Raw genomic sequence first — 24,815 nt, forward strand, 5'->3', positions numbered from 1 at the left:
ACTCTGGTGCTGTGAGGCAGCAGTGCTAACCACTGAGCCACCATGCCGTTGTGAATGCATGTGTAGCCATACGAATTTTTGTATCTTATTTCATACTGCCATTGCAATGGAACATTCATAATACTCAAAGGCAAAATAATGTCTGAGTACATTTACAGTGGTAGGTCAGTCTCATATGTCAATGACTTTAAACTACAATTTCCTTCACCTTCTTATCTGTAGTGGGCAACGTCTTGTTTTTAAGCTTATTACCTATGCTTGATGTCACATTTTCATGATTTTTTCAGGGCACTAATAAAATTGCTCTACTTCATTCAAGGAAATCTTGTAATTCTTTCATTTTGACTCAATTAATGATGCATTAACTGAAGCACACGATTAAAAAATGAAATAAAATGTTTTGTTGCAACTAAGAACCAAGCCAGTTCTCCCCCTCATCTGGTTGTAACACTATGCCTATGTTGGATTTTTGTTGACAAGTCCCTACATGAAGAGTAATGAGTTTGTACTTTGCAGGTTTCACTGGGCTGTGTGCCCGGTCAAAAGACAATCCAATATCCAGTATATGTTGAGCAAGTCTCTCTGGGGGAACTGATGTCATTGTGCAGCCAGCCAGGTTACTGTATATAACTCGAGATGTAGTTCCAAACATTTAATGAGATAGTTCAGAATCCATAGGATTCAATGAGAAAGAAAACGTGTACTTTTCACTAACACTCATTTACTTAGATGGGAAGGTGAGAGGGGGCAGAGAAGGAGTAGGAAACTGGAGAGAAAAGTGGAAGAGAGGAGCTATCTATACCCTGCGGTGTGTCTTACCTTTTGTTTATCTATTGCTATTCAAAGCAAACTATTGCTATCTCATTCATTTGAACATCTCCAGTTGAGCCCCACTGGCTTTTCCAAATTGAATATTCCTTAGGTATCCTTACATTATCAATATATGAAGTTATTATCCAAGTATGAGTAAAACAAAGGTTGCAAATCTCTTGATACCTCATCAACTTTCAGTGCTTCACGATTATAATATTAAGTCCAATGCTGTCAGTTTTTGCATATTCCACATGGGTTGTCTGGATTTGCCAGGTGATCATAGTAGCCATTTTAGGTTAGTAGTGAAAAACTGAAAGTCACCAAAGGACTATTATTTTCAAAGGTCTACAAGTTGCTCTGTCACTAGAAAGCATTGCCATGCATTTAACTGGAAAGCTGACATACCTCAGTTAAGAGGAGAGTTGAGAGAGTGGGGATTCCAGTGACCTTAGCTGGTATGTGAATTCAACCCATACTACTGGAATCACGCTGCATGGCAAACCAGCCATCCAGCCACATGAGCTAACCAATTCCCAAAATAAGCAGCGTTTTTATATTTTCAAACTATTTAAGGTCATGGAAGTCTCTTACAAAGTCAAATGTTGAAAGTTGAATATTGATCCATTTTTGCTCTGATTCATAATCACAGAAAGTAATGTAATGTCACATGACCTTGCCCCCTCGTAGCCTCATGGCGAGATCTGGCCTCTGTAAGATGCATCTTAAATAAAATTACTGCCTTTATGTCACATACTTTAAATAGTCTTTAGCAGCACAACAATACTAAGGTTAATATAGCTATGACAGTGTCATCTAGACTCAAAACGTTAGCTTGCTCTCTCTCCACGGATGCTGCCTGACCCGCTGTATGTTCCAGCATGTTTTGTTTTCAGCCAAGATTGGTATACTAAGTTCAAGACTGTTGTATGTACTGTAAAGACCCAAATTTAAGTTTAAACCCAAACCTAAATTATGAACCCAAGTTTAAAAACTCTGCAAGCAAGTGAAACAGTGGATCAGAGTGTCCCAGGTTCCAGATGAAGCAGCACTTTACCTATACTTCTCTAAACCTAATATATTGCATTCGCTACTCACAATGTGGTCTCCTCTACATTGGAGAAATGAAGTGTAGACTCAGTGACCACTTCATAGATCATCTACTTCTGTCTGCAAAAAGAGCCCTGAGCTTCCAGTTGCCTGCCCCTTTAACACACCACCCTATTCCCTGGGCAACATCTCTGTCTCAGGTTTGCTGCCGTGCTCCAGCGAAGCTCAGTGTAAGCTGGATGAAGAACACCTCATTTTCCACTTTGGGCTCCTGCAGCCCTCTGGACTCAATATCAAGTTCCACAACGTTAGGGCCTGATCTCTCTCATGTCCTAGCCCCCTACCCCACACACTGGTTTGTCATCACAGTCTGTCATTACACACTACCTATTGTTAGCCACTAACAGTCTAACAGTCTCCATTAGTAGTTATTCACCCTCCTAGCCAATTCGTTATCCACTCCTGTGTCTAACTGTTCTTCTCTCTCTGAGCTCTATCCCCACCTGTTGATAAATCCTTACCCTTGCCATATCGACTGCATATAAACTGACAGTTTCCTAGCTACCATGCTTTGAGTTATCTTCCACTTTTGTACTCTGAATAATACTCACGTCAAGATTTTCACTATGTAAAAGACACATTTTGTGCATATGATACATCAACACATTGGAAAAGTTGTGTAACGAATCTGCCAAAAATAATTCACCAACTCACCATGGATAAACATCATTTTCGGACAATCTCTGAGTACCAAATCAGTAATTCCACAATTAGCAAGCGTAATCCCAACCAAGTTTTTGGACTTCAGATTAAGAACCTGGAACACAGTTCAGGCTAATTATTTAGAAAGGAAGTATCAGAATATTGTTCTCTGAAGCTATTACTGTGAAGGCTAATATTAGGAAGAAGCTTAGTGATTAGTTTTGTTTGAAGGATTCATGTTAATGGATTGTGGACAGCAGGTACAACTGAACTTGAGTTTCTTTTTAAAAAAGGTATTGCTTAAAAGGGCATTAGGATATTTAAAAAACACTAAGAGATCACATGGCTTAATTTAACTGCTAGACTTTGTTTACTGGGTACCGCATATCAGTTGATACATTTAATTCCAACTATTATTCAGAGTTCAGGTGAAGCACAGCTTGCTGAGAGAGAGACACAAAAGTTACCCAGCTCATCCTCTTGACTATCTGAGAAAACACTTATCTGAGTTGTGTGATAAGTGAAGCACTGATCTAATCATTCTCCTGGAAAAATAACTGAAGTTTCTGAACTCTCTGTTTGAGGATCCATGTTTCATGATACCCATCTATAGGATGCTGGATGAAATACACCTTTAATACAATATCCGCTTGTTCTTCAAGAACTAACCATTATTGATCATGGTGAATGTTTTCTTCAAAGATTAATTTTTGAAGAAAAGTCCTAATTTTTTCCATTACCTAGTGGATGTGCACACGAGGCTATTTAGAAGGGTAAATAATTGTACTTTAACACAATTTGAAATATTGCTTAGCTTTGTGTCTTACAAACACTAACTTTATTGTTTAATAAAAGAAAACTGATTTATGGGTCTTTTTATTTACATTCTTGAGATTTGATTTAGAATAAATGTCCATAAGGGTACCTGAGTATAACAGTAAAATTTTATGTTGAACTGATTGTGTAGTTGGACTAGAAACAGGAAGCACAGCCCTACGATCACAGTCATAACACTATATCACAGTCATGACAGACTACAAATAAAAATGTCAATTTTGAGCAGCTTATAAAGTTGTCCAGCAGAAGGAAAAGCTGAGTTAGCTGATGTAGTAAGATTTCATACCTCTGATGAATCAGCCAAATTCTTCTAAAGCAATAGCATGGATATGAAAAATGCCTTATTGCTTTGGAACAAGATCGAAAAGGGAAAAGAAAAAAACACTGGCCCTTATTTCTCATTATAATTCAACACATCTGGTTGAAACAGGATGGAAACTGACAAGGGCTATCATGTTCTATGATTAAAAAGGGCCATATAGCTATAATGGCAGAGGACACGCCCTGAAATTCAGCAAGGAGACAATGCATGCAAATGAGCTGTGAAGACTGTATGAACAGAAAAAAACTATTAAAAAAAACACAGGAATTCATTTTCTAACTACAGTCAAAATTTATGTCAATGAAAGTGATTTATTGAACCAAAATGAAAGTAACTTGCAGTGTATGATTTTTCACGAGTTAATTTTTCCCCACTGTGTTAATAACAATGTTGAAAGAAAGAAATTGCCCTAGAAATCTCATGCTTCACCTGGACATGGTCATCTTCAATGACAGGATCACTAGTACTTGTGGATTTATCTGCAGTTCGTTTCCGCTTGACAGATTGCCTGGGCTTGGGTTTGGAAATATCTGGGAATGAATGAATTTAGAGAAGGAAACAAATTAATTATTTATAAATTAAATAAAATCTGGATAAAAACAACATGACATAGCATTTTGGAGAAGTATTAAAACAGTTTTAGCTAGTGTTGTACAATCCAACTTATCACTTAATCAATATACTGTCAATTAAAATTTCAACACTATAAGAAGAAATGCTCTTCCAGAGATTTCCAACTTTAAAGCAAACAGGTCTCCATTTTCTTCAATAATGCACTGGTTTTTAATGTGCTTGAACCATGGATACTATAAACGCTACAGGCCTTGAAAAGAGTATACTTAAGAGGGAAATCAGGAATGCAAAAAGGGGACGTGAGATAGCTTTGGCAAATCGGGTTAAGAATAATCAAAAGGGATTCTACAAATACACAAGGATAAAAGGGTAACTAGGAAGAGAATAGGGCCCCTTAAAGATCAGCACGGCCACCTATGCGTGGAACCACAGGAGTTGGGGGAAGAAACCAAATAAGTATTTGCATCAGTGTTTACTGTGGAAAAGGATTTGGAAGATTGAGAATGTGGGGAAATAGATAGCGACGTCTTGAAAAATGTCCATAATACAGAGCAGGTGGTGCTGAATGTCTCATAAATTGAATAAATCCCCTGGATCTGATCTGGTGTACCCCAAAACTCTGAGGAGCTAGGGAAGTAATTGCTGGGCCCCTTGCTGAGATATTTGTATCAACGGTCACATGTGAGGTACTAGAGGTCGGCTAACGTAGTTCCACTATTTAAGAAAGGTGGTAAGGAAAAGCCAGGGGACTGTAGACTGGTGAGCCTGACATCGGTGGTGGACAAGCTGTTGGAGAGAATCCAGAAGGACAGGACCTACATGTTTTTGGATAGGTAAGGACTGATAAGGGATAGTCAAAATGTCTTTGTGCATGGGAAATCATGTCTCACTAACTTGACTGAATTTTTTGAGAAGCAATGAAGAGGATTGATGAGAGCAGAGTGGTAAATGTGAACTGTATGGATGATAGTAAGGTGGTCAACAAGGTTTCTCATGGTAGACTGGTTAGCAAGATTAGATTACATGGAATGTGAGGAGAACTAGCCATTTGGATACAGAACTTGCCTGAAGGTAGAAGTCACAGTTGGTGGAGGGTTGTTTTTCAGACTACAGGCCTGTGACAAGTGGTGAGCCACAAGAGTTGGTGTTGGGTTCACTGCTTTTCGTCATTTAGATAAACGATTTGGAGGTGAACATAGGAGGTATAGTTAGCAAGTTTGCAGATGACACCAAAATTGAAGGTGTAGTGGACAGCAAAGAAGTTTACCTCAGAGTAGTGGGGTCTTGGTCAGATGGGCCGTTGGAGTGGCAGATGGAGTTTAATTTAGATAAATGTGAAGTTCTGCATTTTGGAAACCCAATCAGAGCAGGACTTATACACTTAATGGTAAGATCCTGGGCAGGGTTGCTGAACAAAGAGACGTTGGAGTGCAGGTTCATAGTTTGTTGAAAGTGGAGTCGCAGGTAGATCGGATAGTGAAGGCAGCATTTGGCATTTTTGCCTTTATTGATCAGTGCATTGAGTACAGGAGTTAGGAAGCCATGTTGTGCCTGTACAGCACATTGATCAGGTCAATGCTGGAATACTGTGTGCAATTCTGGTCTCTCTCCTTTACGAAGAATATTGTGAAACTTTAAAGGGTTTAGAAAGGATCTACAAAGATTTTGCCAGGGTTGGAGGGTTTGAGCTATACGGAGAGGCTGAATAGACTGGGGCTTTTTCCTCAGAGTGTCAGAGGCTGAGGGGTGACCTTATAGAGGTTTAAAAAAATTATGAAGGGCATGGATAGGGGAAATAGACAAGATCGTTTGCCTGCAGTAGGGGAGTCTAAATCTAGAGGGCATAGGTTGAAGGTGAGACGGGAAGACTTAAAAGGGATCTAAGGGGCAACTTTTTTCATGCAGAGGGAGGTGCATGTATGGAATGAGCTGCCAGGGGAAGTGCTGGTTGCTAGTACAATTACAACTTTTAAAAGGCATCTAGATGGATTAGGAAGGATTTAGAGGGATATGGGCAAAATGGGACTAGATTTATTTAGGTTATCTGGTTGGCATGGATGAGTTAGATCGAAGGGTCTGTTTCCATGCTGTATATTTCTCTGCTGCATACCAGAGAGTGTACCTACACTACATGGCACTTAAGGGTGGTCAATAAATGCTGGCCAAGCCAACGACGTCCACATCGCCTGGAATAAAAACAGCATCCACATTTTTGCAGAAATGTGGGTACTCAAATCACAATTATTTGAGAGAGACTCTTAATTCTCAGAACCTGACTCAAGCACTGATGCTACTAAATTATCATGAGGAATATTTATCATCCCTTCCACCAAAGACGACGTGGACTGAAAATAGCAAGTTGAAAATAAATAAAACTCACGCTATGACTGACAATTTGATACAAGCTGCTAGTGTGGGCCTCAAAACCACAACATCTAAACCTGACATTGCAAGTGAATTTTTCAAGAGAACTACCAGCATTGTCAATTAAGAATGAGAGAACCTCTAATGGCTTACCCCGCTCCCCCCCCCACCCCCGGATAATGTTTTGATAAATAGAATGCAGCATAGAAAAATAAACGCCAATCAGCTATTAAGATTTCCACATCCTGTCACAACAATAGAGGAAAACGTCAGGCCCCTTAATGCCTGTACTGTTTGTTGTCTGTGAAAAGAAATTAGCACAGACTGAAAAATACAAGAACTGCTAGCAACAATGAAATCTACTGATGCTCAAACAAACTGAAAGCAAAATGTTGATGTGTGTGTGTGTGTGTGTGTGTGTGTGTGTGTGTGTGAGAGAGTGTGTCTGTGTCTATCTATTTATTTATCACTTAGGGGCATCTGAAGACAGTTTTCAATAGAACTCTCTTTGGGCTAACACATAAAATACTAAAGATGGGAACATTTAATACTTCCACAGAAAACCCAGGGTCTTAAGAAACCACCTAACTCAGCAATTACTGCATTTACTATTTGAGCAGTTATTTTTATATACCAAAGCTTTTAAATTTTACAAGTCACAAGTGATGAGGTGAACGTTTTCTACATTTTCCCTTGAAATATGAAATACCTCTTGTCAAAAACAAATTCTTTAAAAAGATTTTAATCCAAACTTGCACAACTCTGCAAAGGACAACATTATTAGAAACGAAACTAAAACAGCGAAATATTTAATTTCAGATGTGTTGGGGAGAATAACTACTAGATTGCCTAAGAGTGGGGCTAGGGAGGGTAGCACTATTGCTACACCAGACATTACCAGCTCCAGTCCCCAAACAGTTAATCACAGCCATGGGGGAGAACCTGGCAACTGCAGGGCTACCTGTCTGAAGTAGCTTTCCACGCTGATTAGATCATGTCAGCCAGTATCAGACTGCCCCATTGAGAACTCATGACTAATAAAGGAACCGGTAACTGTCGAACGGTATGAATTGCGCTGTCGGAGTACATGATTACTAAAGCATCTGTTAATGTACCTATCAGAATAGATTCCCCTCGAAACCCATGATAAATGATAATGTTTGTTAATTCGCTTGGGAAAGACCATTGACTCTGTCAGACACATAGTAATGAGATCGATACTCTGAACAATGGACCATTGATTACAGGGTCGGAACTGCCGACCCCAGGATGGCTGTACCATTGTCCGGCACAGCAGGAGCTGGACAGGCACCTCGACACGGCCAATGGAGGCGCAGACCCCCTCGCTCTCAGGTGTACCAACCAATGAGGGGGACGAACGAGGGAGAACTGACCGGGAACTCCTGGCGGCGCGAAGTATAATTGAGCCAGGTCAGAAGGGGAAGAGAGAACGCCTTCTCCAACGAATTGCATGCTGTAGAATTCGTTGTATCATCTACCAGTCAAAATTCTGTAAATAAACGTTTGCCTGAGCCGAATGGTAAAGTCTCTGTCTCACCTTCTAAAAGAATACGCAAAGACGGGACCCCCGAGGTCCGTCTTAACAGATGGCAAGACCATGAAATGGGAACAATATTATTAATTTTTAGTTATTACAGTTCAGATGATGGGATAAACAAACAAGACCAGATTATGATGTGTATGTAGAGGATATTCCTTTGGCCTGAGTTACAACTGAGGAAACTGCAACTAAATGTAATTAACCAAGCTTAATTAGATTAGAAGTTAATATGCGACCTTTCATTCAAAACTTTTTGTTCGAAACAGTATTATCAGGACTCTTGATTATCTGAACAACATTATCGAAGATTATGATCAATGAAATTTAAGGCTTCGAGTCAAGAAATCATCTATAGCAAGAAGTTGGATTTTAAGAGAATCTAAAATGCTACAAGCTGTAATTATAGAAATTCATTCTGATAACATTTAGACTGAATCAAAATGTCCTCACATTACTTGGAGCAGCAACTGAGAATTACTGAATGAATGTGGCAATTAAAGTGAAAATTGCTTATAGCAAGAATTTATCAGTTGTCAGAAGCAAATTGGATTTTCATGGGGTTGGGAAGGGTTTGAAACTCTAGAATATACAATTTCTCTTCATCAGAGTGTACTGCTATCCTGGGAACAAGCCTGGTGATCTTTCATGGAAATAATATTTGCCTGAGATAAAGAGATCAAAACTGCATTCAGTACTCCAGATGAGGTCTGACCAAGTCCTCAACAATTAAAGACAGGCTTTGCTACTCCTGTACACAAATTAGTTTTCAGAAAAACATTTAACATTCCATTAGCCTTCCTAATAGGTTGCTACAGTAACTTATCAACAAAGCCATCTGGGACCCTTTGCATATCTAAACTTTCCAACCTGTTACCACTTAAGAAATACTGTACTCATCTGTTCCTCCTACCAAAGGGGATAATCTCAAATTTTCCACATTATATCATATCTGCCAGGTTCCTGTTCATTCAGTAAGCTGATACAAATCATTGAAGCTGGTTTACATCTTCCTCGACACACATTCTCACTTAGTTTTGCATCATTTACAAAATTGGAAATATTCTATGTGGTCCCCAACTCCAAACCTTGGCTATCTATTGTGAGGAGCTGGGATCTAAGTGCTGATCCTGTCTGTCTAATTAATCAATGTCAGTACATTATTTCTTACCCCATACACTTTAATTTTTCTTATTATTTTCCTGTGGGGGACATTAAAAGTCTGCTAAAAATCTAAATATACTACATCCATTGGCTTTCCTTTGATTAGATTAGATTCCCTAAAGTATGGAAACAGGCCCTTCGGCCCAACCAGTCCACACCAACTCTCTGAAGAGTAACCCACCCAGACCTATATTTACCCCGGACTAATGCACCAAACGCTATGGGCAATTTATCATAGCCAATTCACCTGACCTGCACATCTTTGGATTGTGAGAGGAAACCGGAGCACTCAGAGGAAACCCACACAGACAGTTGTTTGAGGTAGGAATCGAGCCTGCATCCCTGGCACTGTGAGGCAGCAGTGCTAACCACTGAGCCATCGTGCTGCCCTTTCTTTTAAAAACCTAAAAAAGTCAATTGTTCTCTCTGTCTAGTGATGGTGCCAGACCTGTTGAGCATTTCCAATATCTTTGTTTTTAGTATGGATTAATTATTCTTATTTCAGTAGCATCCCAATTAAATGGATTCATAATAAATCTTAAAAATCAGCATAATTGTAATTAGTAAACAACTAACTTGAATGTTAGCTACCCTAAAACGATTTTTCACTTCCTTTAAAACAAGACAACTATGGCTACATGACTAGATAGCCTCATGTGTTCCACAAACCTCTAAACTGACATCAACAAATGGTGGGAATACAGGGTAAAGCTTTGAAAGGGATGAGAAACTTACTGAAGAATAGCATTTCAGAACTAATTAGAACAAGTATTTTAGAAGATGGAGCAGGTAAAATCAAGCTGATTGAGATGCCCCAGTAGTCAATATTTGGGCAACATAGAGATGTACAGCACAAAAACAGATCCTTCAGTCCAACTCGTCCATGCCGACCAGATATCCTAAACTAATCTAATCCCATTTGCCAGCACTTGGTCCATATCCCTCTAAACCATGTCTATTCATATACCCATCCAGATGCCTGTTAAATGTCTTGCAATTGTACCAGCATCCACCACTTCCTCTGGCAACTCATTCCATACACGGACCACCTTCTGTGTAAAAAGGTTGCTCCTGAGGTCCCTTTTATATCTTTCCTCTCTCACCCTGAACCTATGCCTTAGATTTCTGGACTCCCTCACCCCAGGGAAAAGACCTTGTCTGTTTACTTATCCATGTCCCTCATGATTTTATAAACCTCTATGAAGTCATCCTTCAGCCTCCGACGCTCCAGGGAAAACGCCCCAGCCTGTTCAATGTCTCCCAACAGCTTAAATCTTCTAAGCCTTGCAACATCCTTGTAAATTGTTTTGGAACCCTTTCATGTTTCACAACATGCTTCTGATAAAAAGGAGACCAGAATAGCGCTCAATATTCCAAAAGTAGCCTAACCAATGTCCTGTACAGCTGCAACAAGACCTCCCAATTCCTAATCTCAATGCTTTGACCAATAAAGGAAAGCATACCAAATACCTTCTTCACTATGCTACTTACCTGTGACTGCACTTTCAAGGAACTATGAACCTGTCCTCCAAGGTCTCTTTGTTCAGCAACACTCCCTCGGACCTTACCATTGTGTAGAAATCCTGCTCTGATTTGCTTTTCCAAAATGCAGCACCTCACATTTATCTGAATTAAACTCCATCTGCTACTCCTCAGCCCATTGGCCCATCTGATCAAGATCCCGTTGTGATCTGAGGTCACCTTCTTCACTGTCCACTACACTTCCAATTTTGGTGTCATCTGCAAACCTACTAACAATACCTCTTATGTTGTGGCTTCTACTTTAAAAGAACTTGAGTTCAGAAACCCAATATAAATTGGCCAAGTTTGCAGATGGTAAAGTGATCCCGATTATTAAGAAAGCAACATGATAAATTCCAATATGGCTGTTCAAAATTACAAGTGCACATAACTGGATACAAGGGAAAATAATCTGCCTACGGAACCGACTGATCCCACACAGACTCCGGACTACATTCCGACCAACAAAATTTGGACCCAACCAGGACAACCAGTACCTACAACAGATCCGAAGCCTCCAGCACCAGACCTCCCTCTGGATCCTCCACTCCACACTTGCAGCCATGCGTCGCTACCTACATTCCCTGCAATTAGACTTACCCCAGCTCAGGACAACACTCTCACAGACTTGCAAAATGGCTCAACACTTCAACTCCCCCTCCCACTCCATCAAGGACATGCAGGTCCTTGGACTCCTCCATCGCCAGACCATAACAACACGACGGTTGGAGGAAGAGCGCCTCATCTTCCGCCTAGGAACCCTCCAACCACAAGGGATGAACTCAGATTTCTCCAGTTTCCTCATTTCCTCTCCCCCCACCTTGTCTCAGTCAAATCCCTCGAACTCAGCATCGCCTTCCTAACCGGCAATCTTCTTCCTGACCTCTCCGCCCCCACCCCACTCCGGCCAATCACCCTCACCTTGACCTCCTTCCACCTATTGCATCTCCAACGCCTCTCCCCCAAGTCCCTCCTCCCTACCTTTTATCTTAGCCTGCTGGACACACTTTCCTCATTCCTGAAGGGCTTATGCCCGAAACATTGAATCTCCTGTTCCTTGGATGCTGCCTGACCTGCTGCGCTTTTCCAGCAACACATTTTCAGCTCTAAATAACTAAATACGCAATTTATAAATATTGGAATAGCTAAGCCACTAGTGAAAGCCATCCATTATCTGAAACTGACAGAAGACTTAAAACATTCAATTACTGCACAGCAACGATGAATAAATGCTGATTCCTATTAATGAAACGATAAACTGTAGAATTGATACCAACATATTATTGCACTGATCAGACTTTGAGCTCAGTTCCAGTCATCAGAAAAAAAAAAGACTATTCAGCACAAATGTTGCCTCAGAGAAGTGCTTCAAAGTCTCACTGTGAGATAAAACTAAATTTTTAATCTTGAAAGAGAAAATCAGATGCAAGACAAATAAAACAAGACTGAGGAGTGGGTCCAAAAATAATTTCAAAACTAAATTGCAAAAGCAGGATTAGGAGTGACAAAATCAAAACAGTAAAGTTAGGAATTGTGCACACAAGATCAAAATCTAAACCAGACACATGGATACAATGGTGGCAAAAATCAGTGAACAAGTTGGCTAACCACAGTCTGTGGTAGTGGAGAACAATGCCTTCTTTTTCTACGTTCTCTTACATTTAATACCATACACTACTGCAGGTATTGTTCATGCTACGTACTGCAAAATATTTACAATCACACATGCTGTTTACCTGGCTCTGTGATCAATGGAACCTGGCTATATTTACTACTCGCTCTTGTCACTGGTCTGCGTGGATAACCTTCATGCTGGGCACCTTTAAAGCACGTAGGATGATTAGAATTCTCTGCATCTCTGGCATCATCAATGCAAGTCCTCCCATTATCAACATTTACTTGTCCTTGTGCACAAGTGGAAGATGTCCTTTGTGAAAACTCTGATATAGTTGAATCTGTGTTGCAATGTCCATTTAAATCACAGTTTTCAGATGACCTGCTTGTGGAAGGTTTATCCAGTTCAGAGCATTCACCTGTCCTGCTTTCATTTACCTGAGATGTGTTGCATATGCAGCCAGTATGAACTGAACTTCTCGAGCTTCTCTCATTACTGCCAGAGGAATTTCCAACTGTATTTGAAGTACACGAACAGGCATGAATCCCACTACCAGATTGGGATGAATATGTTGGACTGCAATGCCTGCACCCTCCATTTACAGTAGATGTTCTATTAGGTTCTATGTACGGAGGAGTTTCAACAGTGCTCGAGTTGGTTGTTCTTGAAGGAGCAGAACAGGTTCCTGTTCCAGAAGGAACATCTTTGCTCCTGTTCCTTTCTGGGATATCACTTGCTGCTTTCATATCAGCCTTTATCTGTTCACTGGTCACCTGACAACCTTTCTCACAACTGCTTTCCTCTGCGTGCAATGGTGCTAGTAGACCTGGTTGATTAATTGGGCTCTTTTTCCGTAGTGGAGCCTTGCCTTTACCACAAATACCTGTCAAATAAAATAGCATTAGTCTAGCATTAAGAAACAAAATGAATCATATGAACATCTTGTCAAACTTATTCCAAATCTTGTATATTCAGATCTTTATGTTAGTAAAATTGACACGTACAGAGCAAAACCAGCCAATATCCATCCAAATGAGTGAAAGGGCAAATCATTTTTAAAATCAACTAAGAGACTTACCAAGAAATTGAAATAAATCTCCAAATGCATTTTGGAAAAATAAATGTGGGACAAAATACCGAAGGTTCACAGTGAAGAAACGTGAGTAAATTAAACTCCAGCTGGACTTTAAAGAGTGCTCGTTAGGCTCTCGTATCATTTAAGAAGATCTTTCTAATTTGGTGGAATGCCCTTTTAAGCTAATCAAAGACTATTACTGGAAATGTTTTGTAAGTGATCATTATCAGATAATTAGGTGAATGAAAAGCTGGATTTTGAAGTGGAACAACACAAACATATGCCAAATGGTAACAGCAGTTTTCTATGAAATTGAGATGTATTTTACTGACCTATGCAGTATTAGACATTTAAAGCTAAGCAGATTTTGACTTCAGACTAGTAATCTTTTTAATTCAAGTTTTTTCTATTCAGATGCATAACAAGTGAATGCTTACGTGGGTGCTTCTCACTAGACAGAACATCCATTCAGATCAGATTTGTTTTCTCTGATCAACCTGTTCAGGGATGTTATTACACACCTCTAGATCAGGTGGGACTTGAACCTAGGCCTCCTGGTCCAAGGGTAGGGACACTACCACTGTGCCACAAGAGACTTACCAAACAGCTTTCACCTTTAATTTTTAGTTTGCGATATGAAATAAATTAACAGTTTACTTACTTCACAGTTGCTCCCTTCAACTTTTCTATCAATTTTCAAATGACACCTTGATGGTTAAAACCAAGTAATTTGGAAATGATAATACAAAAAACATTTGCTTATTGCACTGTGTATCAACCCCAGGACTCACCAGAACTTTCACAAAGCATAGGTGTAGCTTTCTTTTTCTCCTCACCATCTGAATAAATATCCCCAGTATCATTCCCATTCAGAGTTCCAGAAGTATCCATGCTATATTCATCCTCGTCTTCACTATCTGAATCATGCACCATCACTGGATTTACTTTCACAGTTGGTTGAAGTCCACTTGGTCCTAAGCAAATGGCATACACTGCTCACAACAGAAGTTCACAAATACAGACCAATTTCAAAATATTTAGTTTAATTCCTGTGTTAACAATACAGTTCTCACTTACATAGCACCTTAACTGCATCTCTCAAAGTGCTTCATACAAACAAAATATTGTAAGTACTAACTTGCATTGATAATATAGTTTTATATAGCTGAAATCATCTCAAGCATTATCAACAAAATGTGACATTGGACACATGTTATAAAGGGTGATTGAAAAGTTTGTCTCGAAGGGCAGAGAGAATAAAAGTTTTAGAATGGGGCGATAGCAGTGAATCAATTAAAGTAAAATAAACTGGAGTTGTTGGGCAGAAATTGGGGTGGGAGGGGGTGTAGACGTAAAGGGGAAGGTAGGGAGAGAGCAAGTGGACAAGAGTCAGCTGCACTTATTTAAAAATGGGAATTGCAATTAGAATGTAGGCATTTGCTGGACCAGGAGCTAAAATTAAAATGCACAAAAACATAAATCACATACACAACATCTCCTTTACTTAATATCTGGTGATAACATTAATTGTAGAACAAGCATTTGTTGGTCATAATTTTCTGAAAAAGCAGTAGTCAGCCTGCTTTATGAACTGCTGCAGTCCAATGAGGACATGCTCAGTGTTGTTCAGGAGACTTCCTGGATTTTTTTTAATCAACCTGGAATTCCCTGCCACAGAAAGCAGAGTAGGCTAAAACACTGAATGCTTTCAAGAGGAGTTAGATATAGTTCTTAGGGCTGAAAGCTCAAAAGGCATAGGGTGAAAGCAGGAACAGGATACCAAGTTGGCCATCATATTAAATGGCAGAGCAGGCTCAAAGAGCCAAAATGGCCTACTCTTATTTTCAATGTTTCAATGATGATAGACCAATTACCTTTCAAGTTAAAATGATGTTCAAATTGGCAGGGAACTTGCAGTTGGTGACATTCACATCCATCTGCTGCCATTGTACTTTTAAGTTCGTTAGCTCAGTTGGTTGGACGGCTGGTTTGTGATGCAGAGTGATGGTAACAATGTAGGTTCAAATCTTATGAGGTTATCATAGAGGTCCTAGCTTCTCAACTTTGTCCCTTACCAGAAGAGTGATAACCCTCAGGTTAAACTCACGATAAGTTGTCTCTCTCAAACAGGACACCAGTCTTATGGTCCATCATAACAATGGCAACTTGACCTTTAGCTAATTAGAGGTTACAGCTTTCAAAACTGCTACCAAGGGAATCTTAGTGAGTTTCTGCGACAAATCAGAGTTTCAGTTGCACTGAGGAGCCTAAGCAAAATTTGAGTCAACGGGTATTGGGGAACAAAACAAAAAATCTCTGCTGGTGAGAGTCATATCTAACAAAGAAATAAGGTATAATGATTGGAGTCAATCATTGCAACTCCAGAACATCAATGAAGAAAGTGCCTCAGGCCTAAGCAACTTGTAGAGTTAGAGTGCTACAGCATGGAGACAGGTCCTTTAGCCCAAACTGGTCCATGTCGACCAAAATGCCCATCTACGCTAACCTAATTTCCCTGCACTTGGCCCACATCCGTCTAATCCTTTACTATCCATGTATTTGCCCAAATGCCTTGTAAATATTGTTAATGCACCCACGCAAACAATTCTGCTGGCAGCTCATTCATACGCATACCGCCTCAGGTTGCCTTTTATTCTTTCCCATCTAACCTTAAATTGATGTGCTCTAGTCCTCGATTCCCGAACCCTGGGAAAAAGAGAGTGCATTCACCCTATTGATACCTCCCTTTGAGTCATAGTCATAGAGATGTACAGAATGGAAACAAATCCTTCAGTCCAACTCATCCATGTCATCCAGATACCCCAACCTAATCTAGTCCCATTTGCCAGCACTTGGCCCATATCCCTCTAAACCCTTCCTATTCAGATACCCATCCAGATGTCTTTTAAATGTTGCAATTGTACCAGCCTCCACTATTTTCTCTGGCAGCTCATTCCGTACACACACCACCTTCTGTGTGCAAATGTTGCCTGTTAGGCCCCTTTTATATCTTTCCCCGCTCACCCTAAACCTATGTCCTCTGGCTCTGGATTCTCCCAACCCAGGGAAAATACTTTGTCTATTTATCCTAACCAAGTCACTCATGGTTTTATAACCCTCAGTCTTCGATGCTCCAGGGAAAATAACCCCAGCCGTTTCAGCCTCTCCCTATAGCTCAAATCCTCCAATCTTGGCAACATCCTTGTAAATCTTTTCTGAACCCTTTCAAGTTTCACAACATCTTTCCGATTGGAAAAAGACCAGAATGCACGCAATATGCCAAAAGTGGCCTAACCAGCTTCCTATACAGCCGCAACATAACCTCCCAACTCCTATACTCAGCACTCTGACTAATAAAGGAAAGCATACCAAACGCCTTCTTCACTATCCTATCTATTTGTGACTTTACTTTCAAAGAGCTATGAACCTGCACTCCAAGGTCTCTGTTCAGCAACACTCCCTGGTACCTTAGCATTAAATGTATAAGTCCTGAAAAGATTTGCTTTCCCAAAATGCAGCACCTCACATTTATATGAATTAAACTCCACCTGCCACTCCTCAGCCCACTGGCCCATCTGATCAAGATCCCATTGTAATCTGAGGTAACCTTCTTCACTGTCCACTACACCTCCAATTTTGATGTCATCTGCAAACTTACTAACTATACCTATGTCCATATCCAAATCGTTTATATAAATGATGAAAAGTAGTGGACCCAGCACAGATCCTTGTGGTACTCCACAGGCCACAGGCCTCCAATCTGAAAAACAACCTTCCACCACCACCCTCTGTCTTCTACCTTTGAGCCAGTTTTGTATCCACATGGCTGGTTCTCCCTGTATTCCACAAGATCTAACCTTGCTAACCAGTCTCCCACGGGGAACCTTGTCGAACACTTGTCTAAGGACAGCAGTCACAATTGCTTCAATATATCCTCATTAATGAAGTTTCTCATTCCTGGCACCACTCTTATAAATTATTTCTGCACTTTCTCCAGTGTATTCACATCTTTCCAATAACGTGGCACCCACAGCTGGATGCAATATTCTCCTCCATCCCTTTTAAAATTGTATCCCCTATTTTACACTGTTCTTCCTACCAAAATGCACCATCTCATCTCTCTGCATTGAACTTCTCTGGCCACTCCAACCTGAAAATGTTCATTTGGAGTTCAACACAGAGCTCCTCACAATTTACAATTCTTTCAAGTTTCATGCAATTTGCAAACTTTAAAATTGTTCTCCACACAACAAATCCAGATCATTAATATATACTGTACTACCAGTGGTGAGTGTGCCTTGCTGGTGGGAAGATGCTGGTAATGGAGATGACTGACATATTTCCTATCAGATACAATTTTCTGAGTGAGACTATATGTGGTTGCTACTTGATTAGTTTGAGAGACAACTTTCCTAATTTTGAAACAAGCTCCAAAATATTAGTGAGGATGATTTTCTGGGGTTGATTGGATAGAAATGCCTTTGTCTCCTCCAGTGCCTATGCTGATATTAATGGTTCATCCATTTTTAAGCTTCTAAAAGATATCTTTCAAGCTTTGTCATTTATTCAAATGATTTGGATGTGAACGTAGGAGGTATCATTAGTAAGTTTTCAGATGACACTAAAATCTGAGGTCTGGAGGACAGTGAAAAAGGTTATCTTTGAGTACAACAGGATCTTGATCACATGGGCCAATGGGTGGCAGATGGAGTTTAGTTGAAATAAATGTGAGGTGCTGCATTTCGGAACGGCAAATCAGGGTGTGACTTATACACTTAATGGTTAGGTGCTGGGGACTATTGCTGAACAAAGAGACCTGGGAGTGCAGATTCATTGCTCCTTGAAAGTGGAGTCGCAGATAGATAGGATAGTGAAGAAGGCATTTGTATGCTTGCCTTTATTGGTCAGTGCATTGAGAGGTCATGTTGCAGCTGTATGGGATATTGGTTGGCCTCTTTTGGAGTATTGTGTGCAATAGGAAGGATTTTGTGAATTAAGAAAGGCCCAGAAGAAGTTTGGGGGATGTTGCCAGGGTTGGAGAGTTTGAGCTATAAGGAAAGGCTGACTAGACTGGGGTTATTTTCCCTGGTGTGTTGGAGGCTGAGGGGTGACCTTATAGAGGTTTGTAAAATCATGAGGGGCATGGATAGGATAAATAGGCAAGGTCTTTTCCCTGGGGTAGGGGGAATCCAAAACTAGAGGGCATAGGTTTAAGGTGAGACGGTAAAAATACAAAAAGTGATCCAAGGGGCAACCTTTTCATGCAGCAGGTGGTGCATGTATGGAATGAGCGGCCAGAGAAAGTGGTGGAGGCTGGCAAGATTCCAACATTTCAAAGGCACCTGGATGGGTATGTGAATAGGAAGGAATTAGAAAGATAGGAGCCAAATGGGACTAGATTTACATAGGAAAGCTGGTCAACATGAACGAATTGGACCGAAGGGTCTGTTTTCGTGCTGTGTACCTCTGCGACTCAATTTGTTTGTGGAATTTTAATTAAGAGGGTTGGTTGTCATGGAAACTAGGTTGCCAAAGAGCAATAAGATTTATTACCCTTTGAATACAGGAAAGAGCATCTGGTAGGATATCAGCAACAGTCTTTCTGTTTTACTTTCAATACAAACAGGAGTTTTAATTCTGCCTGAATAACAACAATCCTTTTTTTAAAAACACATCATTGAAGGATAATTTATTTTCATCTTTCTGTTTCACTTCCTCTCAAAGTAACAAACTAAATTATTTTACACTGATAGATTGGCTTATTTATGTTTTCAGAATTAATTTAACTAGCCAACAGAAATCAAACCAATGCATTTTTCAGCCCAGTGTCAAACTGCCTCTCCCCTTAATACTCTGTTTTGTTTGCAACTGACCTCACTTCCAATCAATTTGAGTAACATCACAGCAGAATCCACCTGCTAAACCTGGCAATAAGCATGCAGATCATATTGTTTCAAACATAACACAAACTCTAATCTCTATTCTTTGAACCCTCCTATCCTGGGAAATTACTTTTTTTTTGCAGTAAGCTTACCCCAGCAGTTACATTTTTAATATAAGTTTACCATGGATCCTCAGAAATGGCAGTTAGGAATCCCAAAATATCTTCACTATCTGAAATCTGTTTATGTTAAATTTTATACATGTTCAGTCAACAGATGGCACAAAATATAAGTGGGTACAGTTCCAACAACACTAGTAGTACATCACCATTCAAGAACAAAATATATACCTGTTTTAACTGGATCACCATGAAAATAAATAATTAACTTTCCAAGAAATGGTGTAAGTTATTAAGTTAAGGATTTTCTCCATCATGGTAGAGCAAGGAATTCAATGCGAATTTTTAAAATAACAAACCCATACCTATGAATACTATTTAACAGACAAGGCAGGTGCATGAGGATCAATATCAAGTTAGACTCTTACTTGGACATATACTTTTTCAGTCATGATCAAAATCTTGGAACTCCCCAACTAGCATCATTAAGGAAACATCTTCATTACAAAGACTGCATCATTCCCATCACCATTATTTTCTCAACGACAACTGATGGACAATAAAATGTCCACTTTATTAGTGATGCCTACATCACAACAACAACCAAAACAAAAATCACAAAAACAAAGTAACTAATCCACTATCTGTCATTTCATTTATTCTCTTCTATTCTTAATGAAGCTATGGTTTAAATAAATAACCTTCAAGTAAGCAAAGGATAGCCAGAAACTGGTATTACTGTGCTTCCTCAAAAATATAAACTTCTGCCTTATGGAACCTTAAGATCATACAAGCCAAGATCGACAATGTAATCCCAATGATACAACTCAATATAGTAATAAGATAAGGCTTTTATCAACAAATCCAACATTACTACAGCACACTTTACCTGCTTGTTCTTCATCTATATCCATGGGTGTCACAGAATGCCCACTATTCTGGTCAGAGCTACATTCAGCTCCATTTGGTCTACTTTCTTGGACAGCCTCCTGGAGTCCTTGATCTGAAACAGCAAAATACCTACAAATGATTAAGACATCTAAAAATAAAATCATGGAATGAACAAGCATCATGAATAAAACTCCACCGCACTATTTGAAAATTTCAGTGAAAATAAAACAGCAGTTTATTTACATCATAGTTAACATTAAGCCTTGTCCGATGTGGCTAATACGTCACCCCGAAACAACATTATTTTTGTTTTGTTGTACAGATACTGATTACTAGTGAAGACAGGCATTTTGTCAAAGAATTTGTCTTGTACTCATCAGGACAACTCACAGTAACAATGTTAAGAGAAACCAACATTCATACTGTATGAGAAAAGACTGGTTGGCTCATTGGTAGAAGGATTCTCATGAAGAACACACCAACCCATTAAAAGCCTACTTTCACAAATCAACATGCACGCTAGGTTTCCTACAATTCCATGCGGCAGAAGACTGACCTTATTACAACCTTGTAAATAGGAACAGAGAAAAGTAATTTGCTCACGATGTAAGCACAATGCTGAAATATGATGTGGGATAATGGCTATGCTGATCAAATCATTCTTCACTGTATATCACATGGCATCACAAATGGATTTGGCCTATGGTCATCTCTTTTGGTCCTGAAAAGTACTCAACTTACATCAGACTACCTTGGAGGGATAAGGCACCCCAGAAATTTCAGAAACATGCGAAGCTAGCTTGATGCTGCTTCTATGCAGTAACAATACAATGATATTTGCCATTAACAGGATGCAGCCATCAAATCATAAAGGCATTCTGCCTATCACACACGCAATATATGAATTTCATTGCTAGTGTGATGCTAAATAGGTAGGCATTTCAAACAGCAGATGGTTTGGCAGGTCACAGCAAGCAAGGTACTAACCATACCCAACTATACTGTTCTTACACATCTCACAACACAGTCCAACATTAGATAAACTTCTGCAACTTGACATTATTTCCTACAGACTCCTGTTTGGGTGAAAAACAGTAATCAAATTATGATCATTTGGCTTGAAGTATGATGCACTCAGTTGTAGTGAACTCAATGTATATTAATATACAGGGTCATTCCAGACAGATAGGTGATGTGCACAGTGCCCATTTCAATGTAACAAAATTGGTGACAGCTATTGTCCGGTTCATTCCTCAAGTCAATGCCTTGACCAGTCAACCTACCTTGCTAAAAAGTTTAACAAAGCTTGTCAGTTAACTGTCAATCAGCATTTTAGAATCATAGAACCCTGTAATGCAGAAAGGGGACATTCAGTTCAAGTCTGCAATGACCATTAGAAGACCACCCCACTCAGACCCATCCCTAGCGTTGTGTTTATACCATGGCTAACCTACCTAACCTGAACATACCCGGACACTATGTGGCATTTCTTAGCATGGTTGATCACCTAATGCAATTTGTGAACTCGAAGGATACTGGTGCACCCGGAGGGGAGAAAGCCAACACAGACATACAGATAACATCCACACAGATAGTTGTCAATGGCTGGAATGAAACTCTAGTCCATGGAACTGAGGCAACAGTGCCAAACTGCTCTGGTACAGGTTCTGTCTTCATGGCAACACAGCTACTAATCAGAAACAACGTGCCAACCGATCAAGCACTCTTCTCTCATTGTATAAATATCACTTCCCCTTTACTTTGGTATACCCTGAAAATGGTCCTGCTGAATGCAAGATGAAAAGCTTTGAAGAAATATGCTTTTATTTCCCCATTGCAATACTCAAATATGGCAATTCCTCATTTACCTACAATTCAAAACTTCTTTTACATGTATTAGTAATCTAAATTATATAAATGGAAGAAAAACTGTGCCAACAGCAGACAAACTTTAGAGGCCAGGCAAAGAGGCCTGGAAGAAGGGGTCACTAACTGATTAATTTTCAGAATTTGGCAAGATGAAAAAAGACAGAAAAACATTTCAAACTATAACTCAGTGGAGTAACTATCTGCAATGCAATAAAGACTTCCAGTATCTCATTTGGTCCTTGCTGACTAAGAATATCGTCAAACAAAATACCAGTGTGCTCATTTGTCTAATTAATTCTCATAGTTCTTCATTTAGTTTCTCAATTTATTTGTAGTGGGAAACTCCATAACAAATGAATGGCAGTTTGGACTTTGTGTAGAAAGTTGATAGTTTGTCAGGTGCTAAATAACTTCTTTAAATGAAAGTAAATTTCACAACATGAAGCTAACATACAATAAGACTGTTGATTAAAGAGTGACACCACAGGTATTATAAATAGAGAACTCTGAATATCTTTAAAGACATTAAAAACTTACCATTCACTGGGTTTGGTAAGTCAGGAACTGCTCTCTCTTGTCGGGCATCATTCTCCTCGTTATTGTTATTATTGATATTGCCGTGATTATTTTGATTATTATCATTATCATTGTTGGAATTCTGATTGCTAACAAGAGCAGAAGAAACACCAATTCCTGTGCCAGCACTCAACCCTACACGAGCACAGCCCTGATGTGACAGATAAGCATTACATTGATTTTACTATCAATATTTTAAGGTTGCATCATTGCAGTTTACAAAAGCGCCACAGTAACATCTGTCAGTAGTAGGTTTCACTGATTATAATTCCTTGCAAATAAAACATTTTTCACCGAGCACACATTGTAGCTAGCACAAAATGCAACTCAAAAGATTGAAAAGCAGTCCCCACATCAGAAGAAAAGATTTTAATGAAGTTCAAATTATTCAATTTATTGGCAAAATCCTTTCTTTCCCATTTCTTCCGATGAAATAAAATATCCATCACCTCAGATATCTCATAATGAAAGTGAATAATGACACCTTGGTGACCTTGGAGCTGAATGCAATTATTACTTTTGTCCTTTCTATCCCCACCCTGCAAAAATCTGCTTGGGTGAATCACTCTTCCTCAAGATATTCCACCAAAAGGCATGGCTGAGGACTTGTGAAACTATTGGTTGTTCAGTACATAAAACTGTGGAAAATCCATGCCTTAATTTCTTAATGTGTTAGCACATAATGTTTCTTAAAAGTTAAGACACCCAAGCACTGCATCAGAGAGGAGATTCAATCCAAAAAACAAGGGCACCAAGGTTGTAAATAATAATGCCACAAATTTGTAAGTATTGTCAAAATTTGTTTGTTTTTGCAAAGTCCAAATCACACCTTTGGAGGCTCCCGGAACATCTGGTCCAATGAAATGAACTCCAAGCTTGGCAGCATTTCTACAAACTGACTGAATGACTCTAGCTTGATTGCGTGACAACGAACAAGTGTAAGATCCACCAAGCGACTCCATCGTGAATGGTCTATAAAAGTATATGAATAAGATCACATTATATTTAGAATATATTCATTCTCCTAATTTAAAAACAGGCATCTCAATTTGCTTTGAGCTTCTCCTCACAATGAATTCTGAAAACTCCATGAACTTGCTATAATTCAAATAACATTTCAGTGCAGAAGAGGGTATTGAAAACATTGCTTTCTGTAATAGGATTAAAACATTGTTTGCAATTTACAATGCAGTAATGTGGCAGTACAGCATTGAGAAAGTATGGATAGGAGAGCGCCGCAGTGAATGATGAGCTGTTCTGTCAGAGAAGTTGTAAAAGCATCTTGTCAAGCTGTTTATTTATTAATAATGTCCACTGCTCCTCGTCAAATGCAAGTTGATGAAATTCACTACTGTTGACAGCATTGGTTCAAATGCAAATGCACTTCCCTCCTGTCCCAGCAGGTTAAAAAGTCCTACAAGAAAGGTTTGGGTGGGGACTGGGCTGTGGGGTGATGCTGGAGCAACAGGTGCTCTACAGAACTACAGAAACTGCAGGAAGTTCCTGAAAAATAAATTAGAGAAGCGAAGAACAGACGTAAAAATAATTGGTGGGAAATTAATGAAAATTAGGGCCAAGACACAACCAGGGAAAAAGCAAGGTCCATTATCGGGCAAATGGCAATATGTGTAGAGCCAAGACATTGCTGAGGTTTTAAATGAATATTTACTGTAGAAAAGGATAACGCATGCATGCTGAGATATAGTTCAATGAATTAGCAAAGCTAGAGTCAGACAGCAAGAGTGCAAAAGAAAGTGTGTGCAAGAGCGAGAGGGTATTAGCGGTTTTGGCAGGCCTTAAAGTGACAAATCTCCAGGCCCTGATGAGATGTACCCCAGGCTGTTGTCAGAGGGAAGGGAGAAGATTGCAGGAGCTCTGAAATTAATT

The 24,815-nt window shown here is 39.5% G+C and overlaps 1 protein-coding gene across 1 annotated transcript in view; it reads right to left on the reverse strand.

Moving 5' to 3' along the window:
• The window catches only part of fbxo38 (F-box protein 38), a 71,595-nt gene that overhangs the window by 12,667 nt on the left and 34,113 nt on the right, over positions 1-24,815 (reverse strand). Inside the window, exons 11-17 of the mRNA XM_060836775.1 lie at positions 23,758-23,900; positions 22,890-23,079; positions 20,482-20,595; positions 14,383-14,565; positions 12,638-13,399; positions 4,151-4,251; positions 2,575-2,677 (exon numbers count right to left, since the gene is read on the reverse strand). Of these exons, the coding sequence (XP_060692758.1) occupies positions 2,575-2,677; positions 4,151-4,251; positions 12,638-13,399; positions 14,383-14,565; positions 20,482-20,595; positions 22,890-23,079; positions 23,758-23,900 (1,596 nt within the window). The remainder of the gene's footprint in view (positions 1-2,574; positions 2,678-4,150; positions 4,252-12,637; positions 13,400-14,382; positions 14,566-20,481; positions 20,596-22,889; positions 23,080-23,757; positions 23,901-24,815) is intronic.

The sequence above is a fragment of the Hemiscyllium ocellatum genome, chromosome 16 (assembly GCF_020745735.1).
Source record: "Hemiscyllium ocellatum isolate sHemOce1 chromosome 16, sHemOce1.pat.X.cur, whole genome shotgun sequence".
NCBI classification, from domain to species: Eukaryota; Metazoa; Chordata; class Chondrichthyes; order Orectolobiformes; family Hemiscylliidae; genus Hemiscyllium; species Hemiscyllium ocellatum.